We start from the raw sequence: 21330 nt of genomic DNA on the forward strand, positions 1-21330 counted from the left end.
AATACACTTTCCACACATTGGGCTTAAACACACTAGTTGGGCCAAGACTAAGATTATTCTCATTCGTATCATTGGTCACCCCTTCAACAACGGTCTTGTCCTCAAGACCAACATCCGGAAACTGCTGCTGAATCACCAAAACATCTTCCCATGTCGCTTCTTCATCTGGACGGTGTTGCCACTTGATAAGCCACTGCTGGACGACTTCTCCATCCCGAACCATGGTTCGGGTCGCACGAACAGATTCTGGAAAACACTGATCGACTGCGTCCAACTCCAATTCAACCGGTAATGAGACGTTACCGAGGACCCCTGGGACAGCCTTCTTCAACAGAGAGACGTGGAAAACCGGGTGCACCTTGGATGATGCTGGTAATTTCAACCGATAGGCBACTGGGCCAATACGTTCCACAATTTCAAATGGCCCAAAAAATCTCGCCGACAATTTCTGATTGATACGGCTTRCYACCGATAATTGGCGATAAGGACGAAGCTTCACATAAACCAACTCCCCAACCTGGAACTCCACCTCACGGCGTTTCTTATCAGCCTGGGCTTTCATCCATGATTGAGCGCGTAACAAATGAGCCCTTAATTGCTTTAAGGCCTCATCACGATCCTTCAAATCTAACAGGACATCCTCGACACGTACCTCACCCGGAATAAACTGGCATACGTTAGGCGGTTTACGACCGTAAACAACCTCGAAAGGTGAGACCCCCGTAGAATCATGAAATGTCGTGTTGTACCAAAATTCTGCCCACGGTATCCATAATGACCACGAGCGTGGTTGATCCACCGCAAAGCATCGTAAATACGACTCCAAACAGCGGTTAACCACCTCGGTTTGCCCATCGGACTCCGGATGGTAAGAAGAACTCATGTGCAAACGAGTATCTTGCAAACGGAATAGTTCCTGCCAAAAATGACTCATAAAGATGGGATCACGATCACTAACAATTGACTTTGGAATACCGTGTAAGCGAACAATTTCTTTGACAAAAATGTCCGCTACATGTCGCACGGTATAAGGGTGTTTTAACAAAACGAAGTGCCTGTATTTTGAAAGCCTGTCCACCACAACTAACAGAGCATCAAATCCCTTTGACTTAGGCAATCCCAAGATAAAATCCATGGACAAATGTTCCCAAATCGCCTCCGGAATGGCTAACGGTTGTAATAGACCCGCTGGAGTAAGGGAGCTGGTTTTACAACGTTGACAAATGTCACACGCTTGAACAAAACATTGGACTGCCGAGCTCATACCGGGCCAATATAAATTGGCAGCTAGTCGACGATAAGTGATAATACCCGGAGTGACCGCCGGTGGCAGATTTGTGAAATTCCGCTAATAATTCCGGAATCCACTTGGAATTCCGAGGGATAACCAAACGACCTTTATAATAGAGAATTCCCGAACGCACTTCGTAACCGGGAATTGCTCCCGGTTGCCGTTGGCATGAATGTATCAATTTATGAAGGTCCGGGTCAGATTTTGCTTCCTCCAACAGTTGTGCTCCTTGGACCCACACTGGTCACTATGGAAGTCAACAATTCGCCGTAATCATCCCGCCTGGACAGAGCATCAGCTGCCCGGTTCTCTCGTCCCGCCTTATAACAGATATCAAAGTGATACCCAAGTAATTTGGCAACCCAATTTTGTTGATCCGGAGTAGTAATACGTTGCTGTAAGAGATGTTTCAAACTTTTATGATCGGTATAGACCGTAAAAGTTGTGCCCAAAAGATAGYTCCTCCAATGTTGAACCGCCAAAGCTAGCGCCATGATTTCGCGTTCGTACGCGGATTTTGACAGATTTCGATCTGTTAAAGCCTTGCTAAAAAAAGCAATTGGGCGGCGGTGTTGCATCAAAACAGCCCCGATTCCACACCCGGAGGCGTCACATTCCACCACAAAAGGAACCGAGAAGTCAGGAAGCGCGAGGACAGGGGCTGAAGTGACGGCGTGTTTTAGGCTGTCAAACGACCGTTGAGTATGTTCATCCCAATGAAAATTGTSCCGCTTTGTCAACTCCGTAAGAGGTTTGGCAATAGCGCCATAATTGCGAACGAATTTCCGATAGTAACCCGTTAACCCCAAAAATCCGCGTACGCCTTTTACTTGTTTAGGAACCGGCCAATCTCTCACCGCTTGCACCTTTTTGGGATCCATTGACACACCGTCTCCATCAATGATGTGTCCCAAATATTCGACTGATTTCTGTCCAAACGAGCACTTCTTTWGATTRACCACAAAGCGGKGRGAAACCAACGTTGTCAAYGTCAAAGCCAAGTCTAACAAGTGTTGTTCCCATGATGGGCTATAYACTAAGATATYGTCAAARAACACGACGATACACTTACGTAGATGAGGTCGGAAAATGTCGTTCATAATTGCTTGAAAGGTTGCGGGGGCGTTAGTGAGCCCGAAAGGCATTACGAGGTACTCRTAATGGCCATCATGCGTCTGAAACGCTGTTTTCTCCACACTATCGGGCCGCATCCGAATCTGATTGTAACCGGAWTTGAGATCCAGTTTGGAGAAAAACTTGGTACCTCGGAGCTCGTCGATTAATTCATCTACTATTGGAATCGGATGTTTATCCGAAATAGTGGCTTTGTTCAAAGCTCGGTAATCGACACACATACGCCAAGTCTGGTCCTTCTTCCGTACCAAGATTACAGGGCTGGAAAACGAACTGTTGCTTGGTCGAATAACCCCCAAAGTCAGCATCTCCTGAACCTGGCATTCAATTTCGGCCTTATGAGCATGCGGATATCGATACGGCCGAACACATACAGGCCCGTGATTTGGAACGAGATTGATAGCGTGATCTCGAGACCGAACCGGTGGTAACCCCGACAGTTCCTCAAACACCGGAGCAAACTTATCAAAAAATTTCAACAGTTCTTGTGACTGTTGTGACAACAAGGTTGGCTCCATKTCTRCCARCTGCTSTCCTTCAGTTAAGCACAATGAGGGATGAGCTTCCGTTAACCAGCTGTGTAACGAAGCCCGWGCTCGAGAATGCAACGATGTACCTGATAAACAGACCTCTTTACCCTTATACATGAACMGCATCGTGTGAGCCTCCCAATTATGGACGACATCTCCCAAGGTTTGTAGCCAATCRATCCCTAACACCATATCTAGGTCACCCATTTCGAACAACASGGCGTYGACCTCGAACTCGCAATKCCCCAGMACAATTGGAAGACCTTCACACCGTTGAGTCACCAAAACCTTGTGTTCATCGCCAAGTTTAACTCGCAGCCCCGTAAACTTCTGTACCGCTAAATCTAGAGCGTCTGTAAGTTTTCTGGAGATAAAATTGTGGGTTGCCCCACTGTCGACTAGTATGACTATCGGAATTCCACGTAAAAATCCTTCGATCTTAACCGTTTGTAATTTGGGTTTCACCACAACACTTGCACCCCAAAACTCCATAATCGAGCATTCCCCCGTTTCGAATTCTCCTTCGTTAACAACCTCCTCTGGTGAATTCAACTGATTGTGTTCTCCATTCTTCTCGTTTTCCTCATCATCAGCTAAAAGTAACACCCGAAGGTTAACTTCCCGGCATTTGTGACTAGGACCGAATTGTTGTCCACATTTGAAGCACAACCCCTTGCGGCGACGATCCTCCCATTCTGTCCGTGACAACGTTCTGACCCCACGATTTCGATTACCCGATGGTTGAACAGCCTCCGTGCGCTGAGGGCTGACCACCGATGCAATTGATGATGCCCTAGCCATCGAATCTCCTCTATTGAACGTACGTCGTTCAAAATTAGGAATACCAGATTGGGCCTTCGATATGTTTGAGCCCATTGGGCCTATTGATGGACCAACAGAAGTCGAATCGGGACGCTGAGTCTGGTATCGATATCTCAAATTAAGTCGTGTAAGGTCTGAAGGATTTAGCATTTGCTCCACTTCCCTCGCTATGTACATCGCATCAAGCCGAGTTTGAGGACGCTGGAGCCTCACCCATTGCTTAATTTCAGGACGCAATCCTGCTAAAAAGTAACCCAGAGCTTGCGATTCAGGTAGACTAGGAATCAGAGATAGCAAATATTCAAAATCGTCAATGAAATCATGCACTGAATCAACCTGTTTAATGGTTGCTAACTGTTCATACGGATTTTGTATTTCGAGACCTCCAAATCGTTGCAGCAATTCGCGCGTAAATTGTTCCCAACTTAGRTTATCGTGAATGTTCCTCACCACCGTGAACCAATGTTGAGCTACCCCCGTCATACTCAATTGAGCCAACCGGATACGTAATTCGGGAGCAGTCCCATGGATCTCGAAGTATAATTCAGCCTTCGATATCCATCCACGAGGATCGTATCCTCCAAATTCTGGTAGCTTCACCTTCTTAGCCGCGCAATATTGAACCGGATTAGCTCGATCGGTCTCGGAACTAACATTGAAGGGAGGTGTGAAGGGAGGAGGAGTTTGCCCAGATCCCGACGAATTCCCTCCTTCTGGATTCTTGCCTGATTGGTTCTTCACCCACACCATCATGTAAGCTCGGAATTCCTTCTCTTCGTCCTGATCTATCTCCATTGCCTTCAACGAATTTTTTATTTCCTGAACATCTGTCTGTAACTGATGAATCTGGCTCTCATGGTTCTCCATTCGGGTTTGAAAACGTGTCTCCATTGGAAATCCGACAGGTCGGACCAATGATACGAAATCAACGGATTAGGGGAAACTGGCTAATTGATTGTATTCAAGGAAAAGGAAAATACAGGGAAAAGGAATAAGGCTACTTACTGTTCTCAAAGGATTCCAGGGGAGACTCCCTTCTCTAACAACTTAGAGCCTAAGAAATGAAAACGGTTATTTTTTTCTGCATGCCCCTCATGGAGGAAGGCACTGCTTATTTAAAACCGATAAACGAAACAAACTCCTTAATGGGCCTTGGGCCTCCTGGAATACACTTTCCACACATTGGGCTTAAACACACTAGTTGGGCCAAGACTAAGATTATTCTCATTCGTATCAAACAGCATCTGCAAAATACCAATCAATAGCATCTGGGAGACCTATAACCACACCCAAGGCAGGGCCCACTGGATGAGAGGATTGTTTCTGGTGATTCACTTCCAGAAACACCACTCATCACATGAGATCCTACAAATTAGGATAGCCCATATACTTTAAATGTATGTATGTTGGGTATACTTGGTGATTAGAGCATCTAATGACATTGATAATACATCTGGCAGTTAATACCTCCCTAAGTATTTCAAAGATACTAATCACCTAACTAATCTTGGATTCAAATACAATAATGAGAGTAAAAACCCTTTCCAAACACAATCACATTTCAGTTATCATAAGCAATATTGAGATAATTCCCTAATAACAATCCTTGGTTGAAAGTTATGTGCTCTCATTTGACCTGACACAATAAATTAACAAAATGATATGACCAAGCAAAATATATTGAACCCATAAACTATTTTCTAGATACTTCCTTCTACTAAAGGCAAAGGATTCACTGAACTTTCAAGGGTTTTTAGCTGGATTAATTGATCAATGATATAAGTAGACTTACCACGATCATATCAATGCAGTCACCCTGCCAGCTAAGAGATAAAGTCGCTATTGACTAACAGAGTGAGCAATAGGGACTAGGTTATATCTCACATAAGCATGACGGTTCTGAATAGAACAATAAATAAAAACATTTTCCATCCAACCTTTCATCTTCTACACTGACATCTTTATCACCACCATCCATAACTTTTTTAATACCATGGTATTATTTGCAGGTCATCCTAAAAAATAACCTTTTTCTGATGAGTCAACAACAGAGAGTTATTCCTTGCTAAAATCGGAGGGTCTTGGCTTGCACTCGTGGCAATTGACCCAAATCATAAGTGAATCCAAATTATTAATCAAACATTACATCTCAACAGTATATGAGTTAGTGGTAGTAGAACTATAAACACGATGGTGGCAAAAGATGATTAAATTATCAATGGTGATCAAATTAGACTATAGTCAAAAAACTTCTAGAGAAATAAGCACAATAGAACCCGCCCCCCTGTTCCCAAGGTTTATGAGGAAGAAGAACAAAAGTTTGAGAAAGATTTGAATTGGACAGAGCTTATGGGCAATTCTGATACACAGAAAAGGGTTTGATCCAATTAATCATATCAAAGAATGATGTGAATGTACAAGACAATGTGAAAGTTAGCCGAGTCATGTTTATATAGTTTGATGGAGAGTGAGCAAATTACTCATTCTTATATGTCTACATTAGCAAACAAATAAAAATATATCTTAAATATCTATTGAACATTATTAGAGGAACACCAAATAGGCTGGTTCTCCCAAATTGGTGGTAGTAATCTTTTGTGGTCCAAAGGTGGTAGTAAGGGTTTCAAAAGAAGATGAAAGACGATGATCTTACTTTCACATGTTTCACTTGGAACCTTTGTACTTAGGTCAAACACAGCTAACCCTACTGACTAAGTCTGTCAGTCAATTAAATAGCAGTGTAACAGAGTGATCATGTTGGTACAAAAGGTGGAGTCTACAAAGATAATTCTGAAAAACAACTTTTTCCGTCACTGTAACTGGTAAAAAAAATCATCAGCTACTTTACCTATTTTGCCTCTATTATCAAACAGTGGGTTAAACTTTCAAGATTCTCCACTTACACCAGCCATTTTCTTCGTCAAATTTCACCGCCAAATGAATTACTAGGGAGTGTATTCTAATCCTAATCTGAAAAGAGGACATATATGAGCCATCTCAAAAAGGAAAGACCCTCATATTGGGAAGGAGGGATAACATTAACAACGATAGCAATGACTTGAAAATCTCCTCTTGCAGAACTTTTATACGTCTCCTAACGCCTCTTATTTGAGCTAGCTAAGTAAGTGCTTGTCTCCCAAGGGTGATGTGTGACCAACAATGAGGCAGGTGACATGAGAAGGCAATAAAGGGTAAAGATGAATAACAAACAGCATTATGATGCAAACTGGACTTTAGGGACGAAGTGCACATAGTACAAGCCTTATTCCTCAAGATATTGGATCATTGATAATTACCTACACATATGAGATTGCCTAACTTTAAAGGCAAATCCCTTAACCAATCAATCAATGTTAATCCTATATCAGGCTTGGACACTTCCTTAAAAACCCTGCTCATATGTGGTGTGGCAGACAGAACTGCAAAAAACACTCAACTAATGAGTAATAACATGGTACCCACAGAGAGTTGCAGCTTATGACCAGCAGCGCCCAAAACTGTTGTTTTCAGATTACACTTGCATTGACTACCATGTATGTTATGAACTACCATTAGCTTCGGCAAGCTGAAGTTGTGTTTAGCATGTCAAACCCCATAAACATATATATGACCTCATCAACTTGGATGACCAACAATAAGTCACGCAAGAACAGAAGTGTCAGGATGCCTCTCAGATTCTTAATGCCATAAAATAATGCAAAGGTGTAACAGCATTTGCAACAAGATCCTAAAGGCACAATTTACTATGTATCTCTTATCATGTTAAATTTTATAATTATGCAGTTATTTAGTACTCCACAAGTAAGGATATTCAGTCAAAAGATCTGGTAGTTTACCTCTCACTCTCTATCATTTTCAGAAGGCCGAATACGGTTTTGTGCTCAACTTCTGAAGCTAGTGATAAATGCTTCCGGAAAAGTTGAAGACCCATGTCCCATAACGATCGCACAGTTGGAGTTTGTTTCACATATGTACGGTCAAGATACAATGCTATACCACGGATCATCAACATTTGGTCACAAAAATCTTGCCAGGTTTTCTGCACAAGCGATAAGAAAACCACAAGATCTTCACTTTGGCCAACTAATGATTGTAAAGCAGCAGATATGTGAGCTTCACACTCCCTCTCAATCCGTTGGTAAAGACTTCCCCCCATCTTGTGGAGGCAAAGATCATTGACGGCCTATTAACAAGCAGAGTTTAGTCAATGGATGGCAAATGGATACTTCATAGTACTAAAAAATCATGTAGCATGACTCACTTGATAAAGCTTCTCTAAATCACAAGGATCTGGCTGCTTCAAGAATATAGCGCTAATCGCTGACTTCAAGATGGCCCATGTATTCTCCTCAAAGTTTGTCGGCAAGGTCGGCTTGGCTTTAAGAGAAAATACAAGGAAGACAAAGGAACATTTTTAACAATGTGTCATATACCATAAACAATTTAAGTAGTCACATGAAAAAAAAAACATTAGAAATTTGTTTCAGCATCATGCTCAGCTTAAATGGTCGAAACAACGAGATAAAACATGTTAATCAAGCACTGATCATATCTATAGCGAATGCTTATGGAGAGGAAGTAGCATAAGAATGAGAGATTATCACACATCATAATAGGAGTTTGGCTACAACTAAATGCATTGAGACAATCAGACAAATGTATCCTCAGAAATATAACCATGCTCATTAAATAGTCTACATATTACACTATGAACATAGAAAGCTGTATCTCAACTGCTAAATGCTACAGTCATCTTGGTTTTCCACCAAGACTACCTCAACTAAAAGAGGGTGCTTCTACCCTTGCTGAATCCCCGTATTGGATGCCTCAGACAAGCAGTTTCTTCAAGGTTGCAGCAAGGCATAGCTGTAGCTGTGGGGGGATGTGAGGCAGGCATTTTGATCTTATCTTAAAAGAACGTAAACACGAAATTCATAAATTAAAATTTTAAACATTAAGGCTAAAAATTTAGAGTAAAACTTAAGTCCTACGCATGTAAGTACTGAAAGGATGCAAGGCTAAGAGATGGAGACAGCAGAGAGGCAAGGGATGGTGACAGTGACAGTGGCATGGCGCACTAAGCCAAAGTAAAAGAAAGGACAAGGCTTAAATTTTAAGTGTGTGTTTAATTTACATATACTGCAATAGCTCCCTTATGATTTTCAATTATATAATGTATCAGTACAAAAGAAAATTGTTGCCTTTATTGATTTGGCTTTGGACTTGGACCCATATATTACAATGTATTATAAGTCCCCACCAACTAGCTTCTAGTCGGCAGCCTAGGCGTTAAGCACCCACCCCCACCCCCCACAGCTTCAATGAGCAACTAATCGCTAAATTAAGTGGGATTAGCCAGGCTAGACGGTGATTAACAGATTTACCTGATTAATTGGATAACAAATTATGCTGCTTCAAAATATTACTACTAAAAGAATATCAATTTTGCCTATTTCAAAATATCCCTTTTGTAAGTCACTTTCAGGCAAATTTAAAACAATGGACAAAGTTATAATCTAAATGCAAATTGGGTGACTTTGCAATTATTGCCCTAATCCGAGAGAAAAGTAATTGTATCAAAATCATCTTACATCGAAATTATAACTCTCACATGTCAACGTAATCTAAGAGTAATTATATTCTATGTATTAAAATAAATGCTTGATGCTAGCTTAGGTGGTTAAGAATTGGCAGGTCACACCACCGCATAGCTCCTATCTGTTTAACACTTTCTGGAAATTTGTTGTGTAAAAATATATAGGGAGCCCTTTCATGGGTAATGTGAGAGGTGCCATGTTTTTCCCCAACCAAACTTACATTACCGAATTTTTTCATTTGATGGTGGGGAGACAAGACACATGGATTAAAAAAACAAGCATCTATAGTTATTTGCCTAATGTCCATAGTATCGAAGTCAGCTTTATCTTAAGAAAAAAAATATTTAACTATGCGATGTACGCACATATAATTGAGAAAAACAAATCTCGGATCAGATGGGTGACATTAATAAATTACAAAGTAAATTCAAGTACACCTCGGATATATTTTGAAGCCCACAGAACTTTACCCATTGACTCATTTTTATATTCATCATGAGATACTTAACCCACATAGCAATTTGTATAACATAAATTGATTTTTTTTACTTTCCAGATATTTCTCTCTTCCAAACTGAAATTGTAGGGTTTAATTCTACACCCAAATTTCATTCTTTGATCATATCATATTTTCAAGCTATCCCAAAATTTCTACACACCATTGTTTTAAGTATTGTTGTTAGGAAGCAAAAAGATATGCATAAATCGTAAGGGGTTAGGTGGTCTCTTAGTATGTAGGGTAGAAAATTAATTTGATGACAGAACATTACTGTAGTTTGTTTGATATGCCAAACGAGCAACATCTTGTTCACAAAGTTTCTAGAATGTTGTAAATCCTCATCCTATTGATTCCAATAATCAATCTAACCATGTTATAGATCACATCTACAAAGGAGTTGTAGGTTGAAGAACAATCCACAACAAAGGTTCTTTTTTCATTTTGGACTTTTCGGGAGTAGTGAAATAACATGGAAGTTGTTGGGTCCACTATAGCATTCGAAAGTACAATTCAACCCCTCGACCAAGGACCATCCCTGATGTTTTCTTACTTTGGTTTATCACAGATTCATACTCCATTATCACTGGAGACACTTCAATGATCACCAGGAAGGCCATAAACAAATACATTCCACCTCTAGCATGATGAAACAGGGATGATGCTTTCTTTCCAAGTCTATCATCAAAGGTAAATTTATGGCCCTACCACCAAATCCGAAAAAGCACAGGTGAGACTTTATAGAGAAATGGAGGATTTATTTGTTTCCTAAAGCAGCCATCTCCGAAGAGAGATTTATTTTCACATGTTCATTATATTAGGGACACAGGACACCATGGCATTCTTGGAATGAAATTGGTAGGTTCTGCTAACAGACAAACAAATAAAGAAAGTAAGGAGTTGTGTTCCATGCCCTTGAGCTGTGTAAAATCAAAAATTCACAGGTATAAATAGTGAAAGTTCATCTTTGAAAAGAAAGTGCGAGAAACATATTAGGAAGATCATTGTGAAGAAAAGATTTGTGAAACTTTGAAATGTCTTGCCCTCCACGAATCAGAACAACAATACACAATCATAAGAAATAGATAAATAGAGATACATAGGTGCATTTTAAAAGGTAATTAATGAATATTACTTCCAGAACTTAACATTTTGTTTAGTGTCATGTTCTCTTAGTTTCCCAAGTACCAACCTTTAATCAAACAAAACACTCAAGTAAATTACATATGCTTTCAATGAAAAAAGCTCCTACATCTTGCGTATAATAGTTAACACCATTTTAGGGTTTTAGGCAGTAACTTCAAGAGTGCAAAATAGATCACTTTATCCTGAACCTTTTCATCTACAAGATAAGATTTTCCCCATAGACATTCTGATGTTGGGTATTGTTCATGTACCATTTTTTAGTGCCTTTAGTATCTCTTTCTGTTCACAATGCAAGGTGTAATTGTAATACCCTAGGAGCATAACTTAGAAGGGAGGAAATTTTGATTATATTAAGATGATGTCGGTGACATAGATACAAAGCAGCATCTTAAAACCTAATTTAGACAACGGAAATATTCTGGAAATGATAAGGAATTGAAACCTACAAATTGAAGAACTCCTACAATTAGTAACTCAATTTCAGCTTAAACCCAAATAGTATGTGATAGGCAATACATAAATCAATCCATATATCCAAAACCCCATATCTCAGAGTGGACAAAAACACGAAATATGAAACAAATTGAAGATTCCCTATAAATTAGACATAGAAATTTCGAATAAATATCAGAAATCGAAGTCTGGGAGGGAGTTAGGTAAGAGATAAAATCGATGACCTTTAAGTAGCTTGATTACGAGCTTCTTAGCAGGTTGAGGCGGTGTTGCTTTTTTACGGGACAAATTGGCGGTAAATCCACCAGCAGAGGAGGCGCGTCCAGCATCGTTTTCAGTGGGATCTTCGATCATGGATGAAGGGTCGACAGAGGAATTGTTATCAAATTGGTGATGTTGGAAGCCGTTTTTGTTGTCCAATGAGCAAGAGACGGCCTGTGACTTGGCCTTCTTCATCCCCGAAAAGTGAGCTCCTCCGCCGCCGGTTGTGGTCGTGGATGGTGGTGGAGATGTACAAGTGGCAGATGAGCGCTTGCGGTTGTTGTTGGAGGTAGTAGTGTTGGATTGCGACATATGAAATTGAAATCAAAACCTCATTGTATTGCAAGAGAAACCGATGGAGATGCAACCATATATGGAGGCGAGAAGGAGGAGAAGGTAGAAGAAGGTGGAGAGGGGGGAGATGAGTTACAAATTAGACACTTGAACCATACATTCTTATATTTTTCTCAAAGGGCTAAATCATCATGTATCCATCACACCCATACATACATACATATATATATATATATACATACATACATACATACATACATACATACATACATACATACATACATACATACATACATACATACATACATACATACATACATACATACATACATNCATACATACATACATACATACATACATACATACATACATACATACATACATACATACATACATACATACATACATACATACATACATACATCTTTCATTATGGAAATTTGGGTTTCTATGCTTATTATTGCTATAAATAACCAAAATATGCTCTATGTTATAATCCTTTAAAAAAAATGTACTAAAATTTCGTATTCTTCCCAAAATACCTGAATGGTATATAAAAAGTGTGGTTAACAGGGCCCACACATACTTTCACGTCTACGGTTTCTCATCTTTACAATTTCTTGATAATTTCTTGATGGCTTATATTGATCTTTTTACGTTTCTTTTATGACACTGTATTGATAACTCATGCAGTAAATAACATCTCTACGATGTTTCCTCTTCCCAGTGCATTTTCTTTTAAGCCACAACACATTAAGCATTGTTAACCTTTATATCTTCCTAGTAGATGGTCTTTATCGTATCAATTAAGTTCTCAATGATGGTTGTACAGGCATTTTCCCCATTAAACATACTTATCATGATACTGACATTAAAGACATCAACTTTTTCCTCCCTGTAAAAAATATGTTCAACCAGTTATAACGAAAACATGTTAACTTATTCGATGCAACATTCTTAAGAAAAGATATGTGTGTGAGAGAAATTGTATATTATCTTACTTCTTCATTCATCTAATGCACAACATAAGCACTAATCAACCACAAGGGTGGTGCCTGATTGGTTTGAGCTTGGCTCCAAAGGTCAAAAGTACCAGGAGGTCTCAGGTTCAAATCCAAGGAGAAATAAAATTTCTTTGTGGCTACGGAGGTTCAAATGCGGTGACTCAGGGCTATCTGCAAAGCAGATGGTCACCCTGGGATTAGTCGGCTCGCATAGCGGGTTGGATCTTCAGGTTAATAGGAAAAACATAAGCACTAATCATTCATTTTATGCAAACATTGGGTTGTAGGGAGTAGCAACTCCTCTTTGAGGAAACACAATGTCTGCAGCTCATATGTCCATATAAGATTAGGAGGCCTTCAGTAAAGATAATGTAACTGTGTTTTTTTTTGTCCTGTTGTCTGCAATCTTATAAACTACACAACTGCGCTTCTTTTCTTATTTGAAGAAGGGCTACACAACTCCACTCCTTCTCTTATTTGAAGTAGGGCTACACAACTCCACTATTTTTCCTATTTGAAGGGGGAGTTAGGAAAATCCGAGTGCGGTTATAGGGTGGAGTTGAATATACAAATTGATTGGTCTACTTCATCTCCTCGCAATTAAATCACAAAGATTACCATGTATAATATTCATATGTGCATATGAGTTTTCATTCTTTCATATTTTTTTCATGGATTTGTACAAGTTTATTGCGTTCGATAACAATGCGATGGTAGCTTAATGAAGGGATTTGTAGGAAACTTTAAAACAATATCATCAAAGATAGCAAATGAAGCATAAAATAAACCTACAACGATTTTCACAAAAACTCCCAACAAAACGAAAAACACAACCATAGTGAGTTTTAGAACTATAACCTTTGAAGCTTGAACGTTGATGTCGGATAGAGAAGGAAAAAGGATCTTCCTCCAAAGTTGATCCACACCAAGCAACCTCCCTTTTGAATGTTAGTTCCTTGCAATCCAAACTAGTGTGTTTTATCTCTACCTTAGAAATAAAAACCAAGTATGTATCTCCTCACTTTTTCTCTCAAGAACTCTTTCTCAAAAGTCTCTAACACTTTGAATTTTAGAGAGAAAATTTAGAAAGAGTTAGGATAATATGAGAATATGTATTACTTTTTTTTTATTGAACCACCACACATACGTATATATGATAGATTCAAAAGGAAGAAAGAAAGAAAAGAAGAAAGAGTGGGGCCCATGTCTCCCAACATACTTCTTACATTTCATATCTTGTTCTTTTTTGTTTAATATTTTAAAAGTTTTTTGTAAAGTACTTGGAAGCAACAAATACCCTTATAAATCAACTAATAAACAACCTAAAACCAACCATAGCATTATTAATTAGTTATTAGTTATTTCATATGAATTTTATATCAAAATATAAAATTTATATAATTAATGTCACACATAACAAATTAAGTGTACATTTAAAACAACGAAAATAATAATATGTATGAAATACATTTTAGACTTAAACATTAGTAAAAATATATAATATATATTTTATTATTATCAGAAATTATTATTTCGATTAAATAATTATTTGCATGACAATCGTTTGGATTGAAAATAATCGAATCACATTCGATCGTACGATTGAGATTAAGTTGTGTGTATGTGTGTGACCCTTTGGGATCATGTATCATTAGATGTATCATCAAGTTTAGTGTCATTGACATACAAAATCCAACACTTAATGTATTTTAAATTTCTAAAAAAAAACCTATATTTGTACTAACTCGATGTATTCGATAATTGTTTGATATCTACTCGATGTACTTCAAATTTCAAGATATATGTGTGTGTGTCTATATATATATATATATATATAGAGAGAGAGAGAGAGAGAGAGAAAGAGAGAGAGAGAGAGAGATCCCCTTCTTTTGTTAACCAAATAAATAGTACAAATTTTGTTAACCGAGACATTTTCATCTTTTTTATTATTGATACCACATTTCTTAAATATTTTATTCAATTAATTATTACATTATTTAAATATTTCATTCATTAATAATCTCATTCACTTAATTGTTTTACCTTTGAAATTTTTGATTTCATCTATGAACTATTTGAATTTCCTTAATTACCTCATTTACTTTCTGGTTTCACCTATGAACTTTAAATAAAAATTATTGTTTTGTTTTTTTGTTTTACCTATGAACTTTAAATAACAATTAATTTTTTCATTTTCTGGTTTCACCTATAAACTTTAATTATCTGGTTTCACTTATGAACTTTGAATAAAAACAATTATTTCAGTTCTTGGTTTCACCTTGAATTTTGATTATTTGGTTTCATTTATGAACTTTAAACAAAAATCATTGTTTCACCTTCTGGTTTGACCTATAAACTTTGATTATTTGGTTTCACCTATGAACTTTAAACAAAAATCGTTGTTTCACTTTTTATTTTCACCTATGAACTTTTTGATTCTACCTTTAAACAAAAATTATTTAAATATTATTATTGATTAGTTTCAAAAAATAAACTATGACTATCTTTCAAAAATAAAAAATCATTTAAATATTATTATTGATTATCTTCCAAAAATAAAAACAATTGTTCCAAATATGTCTTTCATCTAATACCATCTAACTTGTGCATATCGTACAAATAAACGGTTACTAGATTGGTCCTTAATTCTTGTGGTATAAGAATCCCTTATGTGATAACTGGGTTTATCGGTTATAAAGTTCGGGGTTATTTTTAATTGATGATGGTAAGTTGAGGAGTTAAATGTGTATATGTACATAAATTGTTTTTAAATTCCACCGCCTCATGATTTTTATAATCATATTATGAGATAATTACTTTATCTCATTGGGATGTGAATTAAGAAAAAAAATAAATGAGGTTTTCGGTTTAGGTGGTTTTTGGAGCCGAGAAAAAGAAGTAAAAAAACTTTTCTGTGTGTGTTCTTTTGTGCAAAACAAACAGAACTAAAGAAGGAAACTTGTAGAATTTATTTTGTGATTACTACTTGGAAAATTGTTGATGTTCATCTTCATATCTTCTTTTCAGTGTGATTATAAGGTGAGTTGATTTATAACTTTCATCTTATTTGGTGTTGAAATTTGAACCGTATGGTTCTTTAGGTAGGGATGATATAAAATTGTTTTTGGATGATATGAATAGCATGAATTGGTATTTTGATATGATTATATCATGTGAATAGAATAAGAGTGACATATCAAAGAGAAATGTATTTTGGTTATAAGGGTAACATATCAAAGAGAGGTGTATGCCAGGATAAGAGTGACATAATCAACATAATGTAAAATCTGGGTTTTGATCAAAGTTTTATTTGTTTGTCGCACCCTTGAGATGCGATGACCTGAAGTTGTCGCATTTGTGTGATGCGATGACTTGAGCTTATCGCATCCTTGTGATGCGGTGAAGTGTGTTTATCGCATCATTGTGATGCGAGGAGTGAACTTATCGCATCCTTGTGATGCGACAAGTTGGTTTATCGCACCATGTGATGTGATGAGATGGGGACCTCGCACCAATGTGATGTGAGGAGATGGGATTGTCTCACCCATGTGATGCGAGGAAATTATGTATTTACATATATGATGTGATATATTTATCATAATGTGATAAATGAGTTTGTTTGGCTATTTGATGCGATAATTGAATAATGTCTCATCATTTTGATATGACAAAAGGGGTTTGTTTTGTTAAATTATTATTAATACAAATATAAGTTTATAAATGTGTTTTTGGTGATTATTCACCCTGAAATAGCAAACAAAGGGACTTCTCAGTAGACCTCAAGGTCTAACCCTCATTTTGGTATTTCGAAAATGTGCATTACAGGTCGGACACAGCCAGATGATAAGGGGAAAAGGAAATTGTGAAGAGTTATATTCTTGGATGGGATGTTGGGATAACATGCTATCTTTTGTAATTGAATACTTGTTATTGTATACAAGTTTTGTATGGGGATATTGTGGAAAAATTTGGTAGCTACTTTGTAATGTAGCTTCTGTATACTTTTGGGATCAAATGTGTAAAGTGGTATTTCTTGATATATTGAAATATATGTTTATATGCAAATGTGATCTTGGAGTGTTACACCTGAAATGCAACTGGTGAAAATCAGTAACAGCATAATCCATGATACGTCTATTTTTTGAGTTTACAATATCAATGATGTTTTGTGCCTCATTTTGCATAAGTGGTTCTTGAAAACATGGATAATTTCATTGCTTGGTATTTGGTTGCGGATTTTCACGAGGTTCTTGCCATGATAGAAGAGGTTAGAGCACTAATCAAGGCTCTTTGCACTCTTCTCCTTTGTTGAAATGCTTTTTCGAAATCCGAATCAAAATGCAAGATTTCCTCGTGAGGTAATCATCGCCTACACTTAAAAACAAAGTGGTAGAAAAATCAACTTTAAAAATGACTAAAATCCTTAAATGGTTTGTCTCTGGCAACAGTGCCAAAAACTTGGTCAGAGGAAAGTATAACCAGAAAAGGCTACAACAATTAGCGGATCATGCAATATACATGGCTCACTAGTGTCGTTCAAATCAAGTAACAATGGTAAGTATTTACCGAGTATTTAACCGTAATAAGATAAAGCGTGGGTGTGATCTAGTTGAGATTTCAGCGCAAGTGCAGCGGAACCTTGCTACAACATAACTTCACGTTGTTGCAGCTATAGTTCTCAACAACACACTATTGGATTTATTGACCTCTTTCGAAGTGCAGTCAGACACTAACTGGCAGTACCATTCTCTTATCAGTAATGAGTACAAATCCAAGCATGGTACTAGACTTATTTTTCTTTCCATATAGGTATGATTGTATCAGTTGCTACAACAAGTTGCAGCATTCTACAACTCTTTACTTATTTTTTTTTCATTGTCATCTTTATAAGCTCAACTTATCTTAATTAAATAATATGTGTCTATTTGTCCAAAATCGTTAAGATGAAACATCAATAAGTGAAGTGAATAAATGAGTCCATAACTATTGCGAAAGCAATTATCCACATGCATGGTTGGCTTAATCTCCCAACTTTCACTTACACCAATCTAGGATGATTAGCCTATCATCGCTTTGTTCTACATATAAGGCATAAATATGAAGTGCTTCAAAGTAAATGATTGGAATGTCAAAAACTTGAAAGTAAATGACTTGAATGTAAAGATTTAAAGAGAAATGGTGCTTTAAATACTGAAGAACTTGTTGTAGCAATTTCGAGACAAGAATTCTTAAGACCGAAATTCTTAGAAATTCATTCCCAAAGAAAACACAAACAAGTACTAGAGATTTACAAGTATTGGCTGAATTGAATTCAACGAGGAATGTTAACTAAAAGTAATGAAGTCATCCTACATATAGTAGGGGATACTTCCAAAAAAGGGGAATGCATAATCCATAGGATAAAGATAAACAAACACAATTATCCAAAAGTTTAAGGAAAATATTAACTAATCTAGAAAAGTCAGCTAATCTCTTTTTCCGGTATGCTTTCTACTCTGCATCTTCTTGATTGAAAAGGATCTTCCTAAAATCAGCTTTAACAAAAACCAACACCTACTCTTGTCTTCTTGCAGTGTTGTAGCAACCTGTTGTAGCAACTTTGAGAATATTAGTAATATTTCAAAATGAAAACAAAACAAATCCAAATCTTTAATCCTAGCTCCAAACTCACTAACATGTAAAATCAGAATAAAAAAGACTCAATATATGGATTTGGGAGTAAGAAGATAGTAAAATAATATCCTAAATAAGGGCTAAAGTCTACATTGTTTTTAGGTACTTTGAACAAGGACAACTGATAGTGATCAATACTTTTAACCCTTTAGCAATCACATATCCTTTCATAAGTTGGTGTTTTATTTCTTTCCAAATTCTCAAAACCATAGGCCAAAGCTCATATTTTCTCTTGTTAGGTATTTTCCATCTGACAAACTAAAATCATTAGGGCTTTTTATGAGGTTTTCTTTTGGGGCTATCTTCTTTTAAAGTCTTCAAGAGTCTCTGAGTTGCTACAACAAGTATTTTTATTGTTGCAGTATTTTATCTTTTCTACTTTAATTCTTTTTACATCTTTTACTCTTTTCTTTTAAGCTAAATTTTTGCTCTTTTCTTTAAGTTTTTTGTTTTAACAGTTGAAGTGTATAATCCCCTCTCCATACTTGAACGGTGCAATGTCCCCATTGAACAGATTGTTAAACTAGGTGTAAAGGAACAAATGGTGAATTGAGCTCAGTGTTTAAGAAAAGATGACCTAGATCATATCCTAAGTTTGTGTCAAATGGCTACCTGATTGCTTCATAGAAATTCAAGTCCTGGTTCAAGTTTTGCAAAACATTTGGTCAAAAAATGAACAACGGTCAACTTATTTGGCTATGGGTTGCATTAATTGATCAAAAGAAGAACTATCATTTACTGACTTTAATAAAGCTAAAAAAAAAATTCTCCCAGACTAAATTCGGTAAAACAAAATCAACATAAATTAATAGTAAAGGACATTGGAGCATAAGGTAAAGAGACTGGACTTGCACTGCTCCTGCTAAGTAGGTGTTGCAACATTGCTTAAGGTCATTGACAACCTCATCATACTTGAGGAACTCTTCAGGATATGGGGGGAAATATTCAACTTTAATTGGATGGGCATCCTTCCAAATTGTGAAGACCACATTATCCTTATCCTTGTCATATTTTTGGTAGAGGGCATTCATCCTCACAAGATGTTGCAGGGTTGTTTCCTACTTCTACATTCTCTTCATCAGCTTGGCCTCGTTTGATGTTGAAGTCCTCCAATATTTCTTTTCCATATTTCTCAAATCTAAGGTGCCAAAATGCATCCTGATCATCAAACTTCTTTAGCTTTATCTCTTGGTGTTTTCAAGCTGTTTGGTTAGTGAAACAAAGGACAAAGTATCCAGGGATTGACTAGTTGGGGCATGAATTTGTGGTACTGTATGATCTTGAACTTGTTGCTGCATTGGATGTTGTTTTACACTTGTTAATTTTCAAGAAATGGTCAGAGATTGGCAAGGCGAATGTGGTAATCGGATCCTGGTTATTACCCAAGGTATTTATTATGTTAATTAATTAATTATATGGGTACATGCTTACATGGATTAAATATGTGAGTATGTATATTTTATGCATGGGGATATATGTATGCATAATATATGTTATATATATATGTTATGTATATATATATATATATATATGCATCAATATGCATGTATGTGTAGGCATATGTGTGTGTATATGTATGAAATATATATATATATATATATATATGCATGCATGTGGGAGAGGGCCTGGTTGGCCGACTTCCCTAAAAAGGGAAGGCATAAATATGGATTTTGGGTATGAGGTAAGGTTTCTTGTTTCATTTGGAAAGTTTTGGGAGATTTAGAGAAAAGAGTTATCCGAAGATTAAGTGTTGAATCAAGTTGTGTTTTTGCATTTCTTATCTTCTTCAAAAATCTGAGTTTTTGCATAAAGATGAGTGATTTCTAAATTATTCTTTTAAAAGCTTTAGTTACTATTTTAGAAAGATTTGCTTATTATTCTTAAATTTGGTATTGTGCGATTTGGGTTATCCGGACAAAAGAGGTGACCGGATTAAATTTAAACTGGACACAGTGTTGGCCGAATTGTCTCTAAACCGGACATGTGATGTCCGATTTATCTATTAACCGGTCAAGTACTGTGCGATTTAATAAGTTGGCAAGATTTTAATTATGTAAACCGGATAAAAGTTTTAAACGGAGAAGTATGAATACGACCAAGTATTATGCGGTTTATTTCTTATATCGTTCAAAGCATATTTGATAAACCGGTTATGTATTATCCGATTTACCTCTTAAACCGGTCAAGGGTTATCCGGGTTGGAGCTAAATCGCCCAAAGCTAATCCGGATTCAAAAGGGAATTCTCCTAAGTGTTTGTCCGGATTTGTAAATCGGACAAATGGCTTGTCCGGTTTGAATATCTGGATAAAGTTATTTGGGTGATTTTTATTTGATAATTTTGAAGTGTTGAGCATTTTAGACATTTATATGATTTAATAATGTCTAGTATTGGATTTTGGGAGATGTTTCTACCAAGCGTGGTGACGTAAGTCTGTTTTGGTATAAAACCATATTTTTGGAAAACTGTTGGTCCCGTAAGGGTCTACAAGAAGAGAAACAATTTGTAGAAGGGGGGGATGAATACAAACACAGTATTTTCAAATTTAAAATATATATTGATAGAGAAGATCAATACAGATTTTACAAGATTGTTTGCGGAAAGATAAGGTAATAAAAACCTATCTAAAC

The 21330-nt window shown here is 36.9% G+C and overlaps 2 protein-coding genes across 3 annotated transcripts in view; both read right to left on the minus strand.

Annotated features, from left to right (window-relative positions):
* Window positions 1-12179, minus strand: part of LOC112526747 (cullin-4-like) — a 22912-nt gene extending 10733 nt beyond the window's left edge. Inside the window, exons 1-3 of the mRNA XM_025137157.1 lie at window positions 11694-12179; window positions 8039-8154; window positions 7614-7960 (exon numbers count right to left, since the gene is read on the minus strand). Coding sequence (XP_024992925.1) covers window positions 7614-7960; window positions 8039-8154; window positions 11694-12042 — 812 coding nt within the window. The 5' untranslated portion in view covers window positions 12043-12179. The remainder of the gene's footprint in view (window positions 1-7613; window positions 7961-8038; window positions 8155-11693) is intronic.
* Window positions 17-7617, minus strand: LOC112526746. 2 transcript variants are annotated; one of them, XM_025137155.1, is made up of 2 exons: window positions 2364-7617; window positions 2093-2220 (listed from the first exon to the last, which is right to left on the minus strand). In XM_025137155.1, exons 1-2 carry the CDS (start codon window positions 4666-4668, stop codon window positions 2189-2191), a joined length of 2337 nt encoding a protein of 778 aa, XP_024992923.1. In that variant the 5' UTR covers window positions 4669-7617; the 3' UTR covers window positions 2093-2188. The 2 variants fall into 2 exon arrangements, with proteins under 2 accessions (XP_024992922.1, XP_024992923.1); XM_025137154.1 differs by having other exon boundaries at window positions 17-7617.
* Window positions 12180-21330: the final 9151 nt, after the last annotated feature.

This window comes from Cynara cardunculus (assembly GCF_001531365.2).
Source record: "Cynara cardunculus var. scolymus isolate 2C chromosome LG 14, CcrdV1, whole genome shotgun sequence".
NCBI classification, from domain to species: domain Eukaryota; kingdom Viridiplantae; phylum Streptophyta; class Magnoliopsida; order Asterales; family Asteraceae; genus Cynara; species Cynara cardunculus.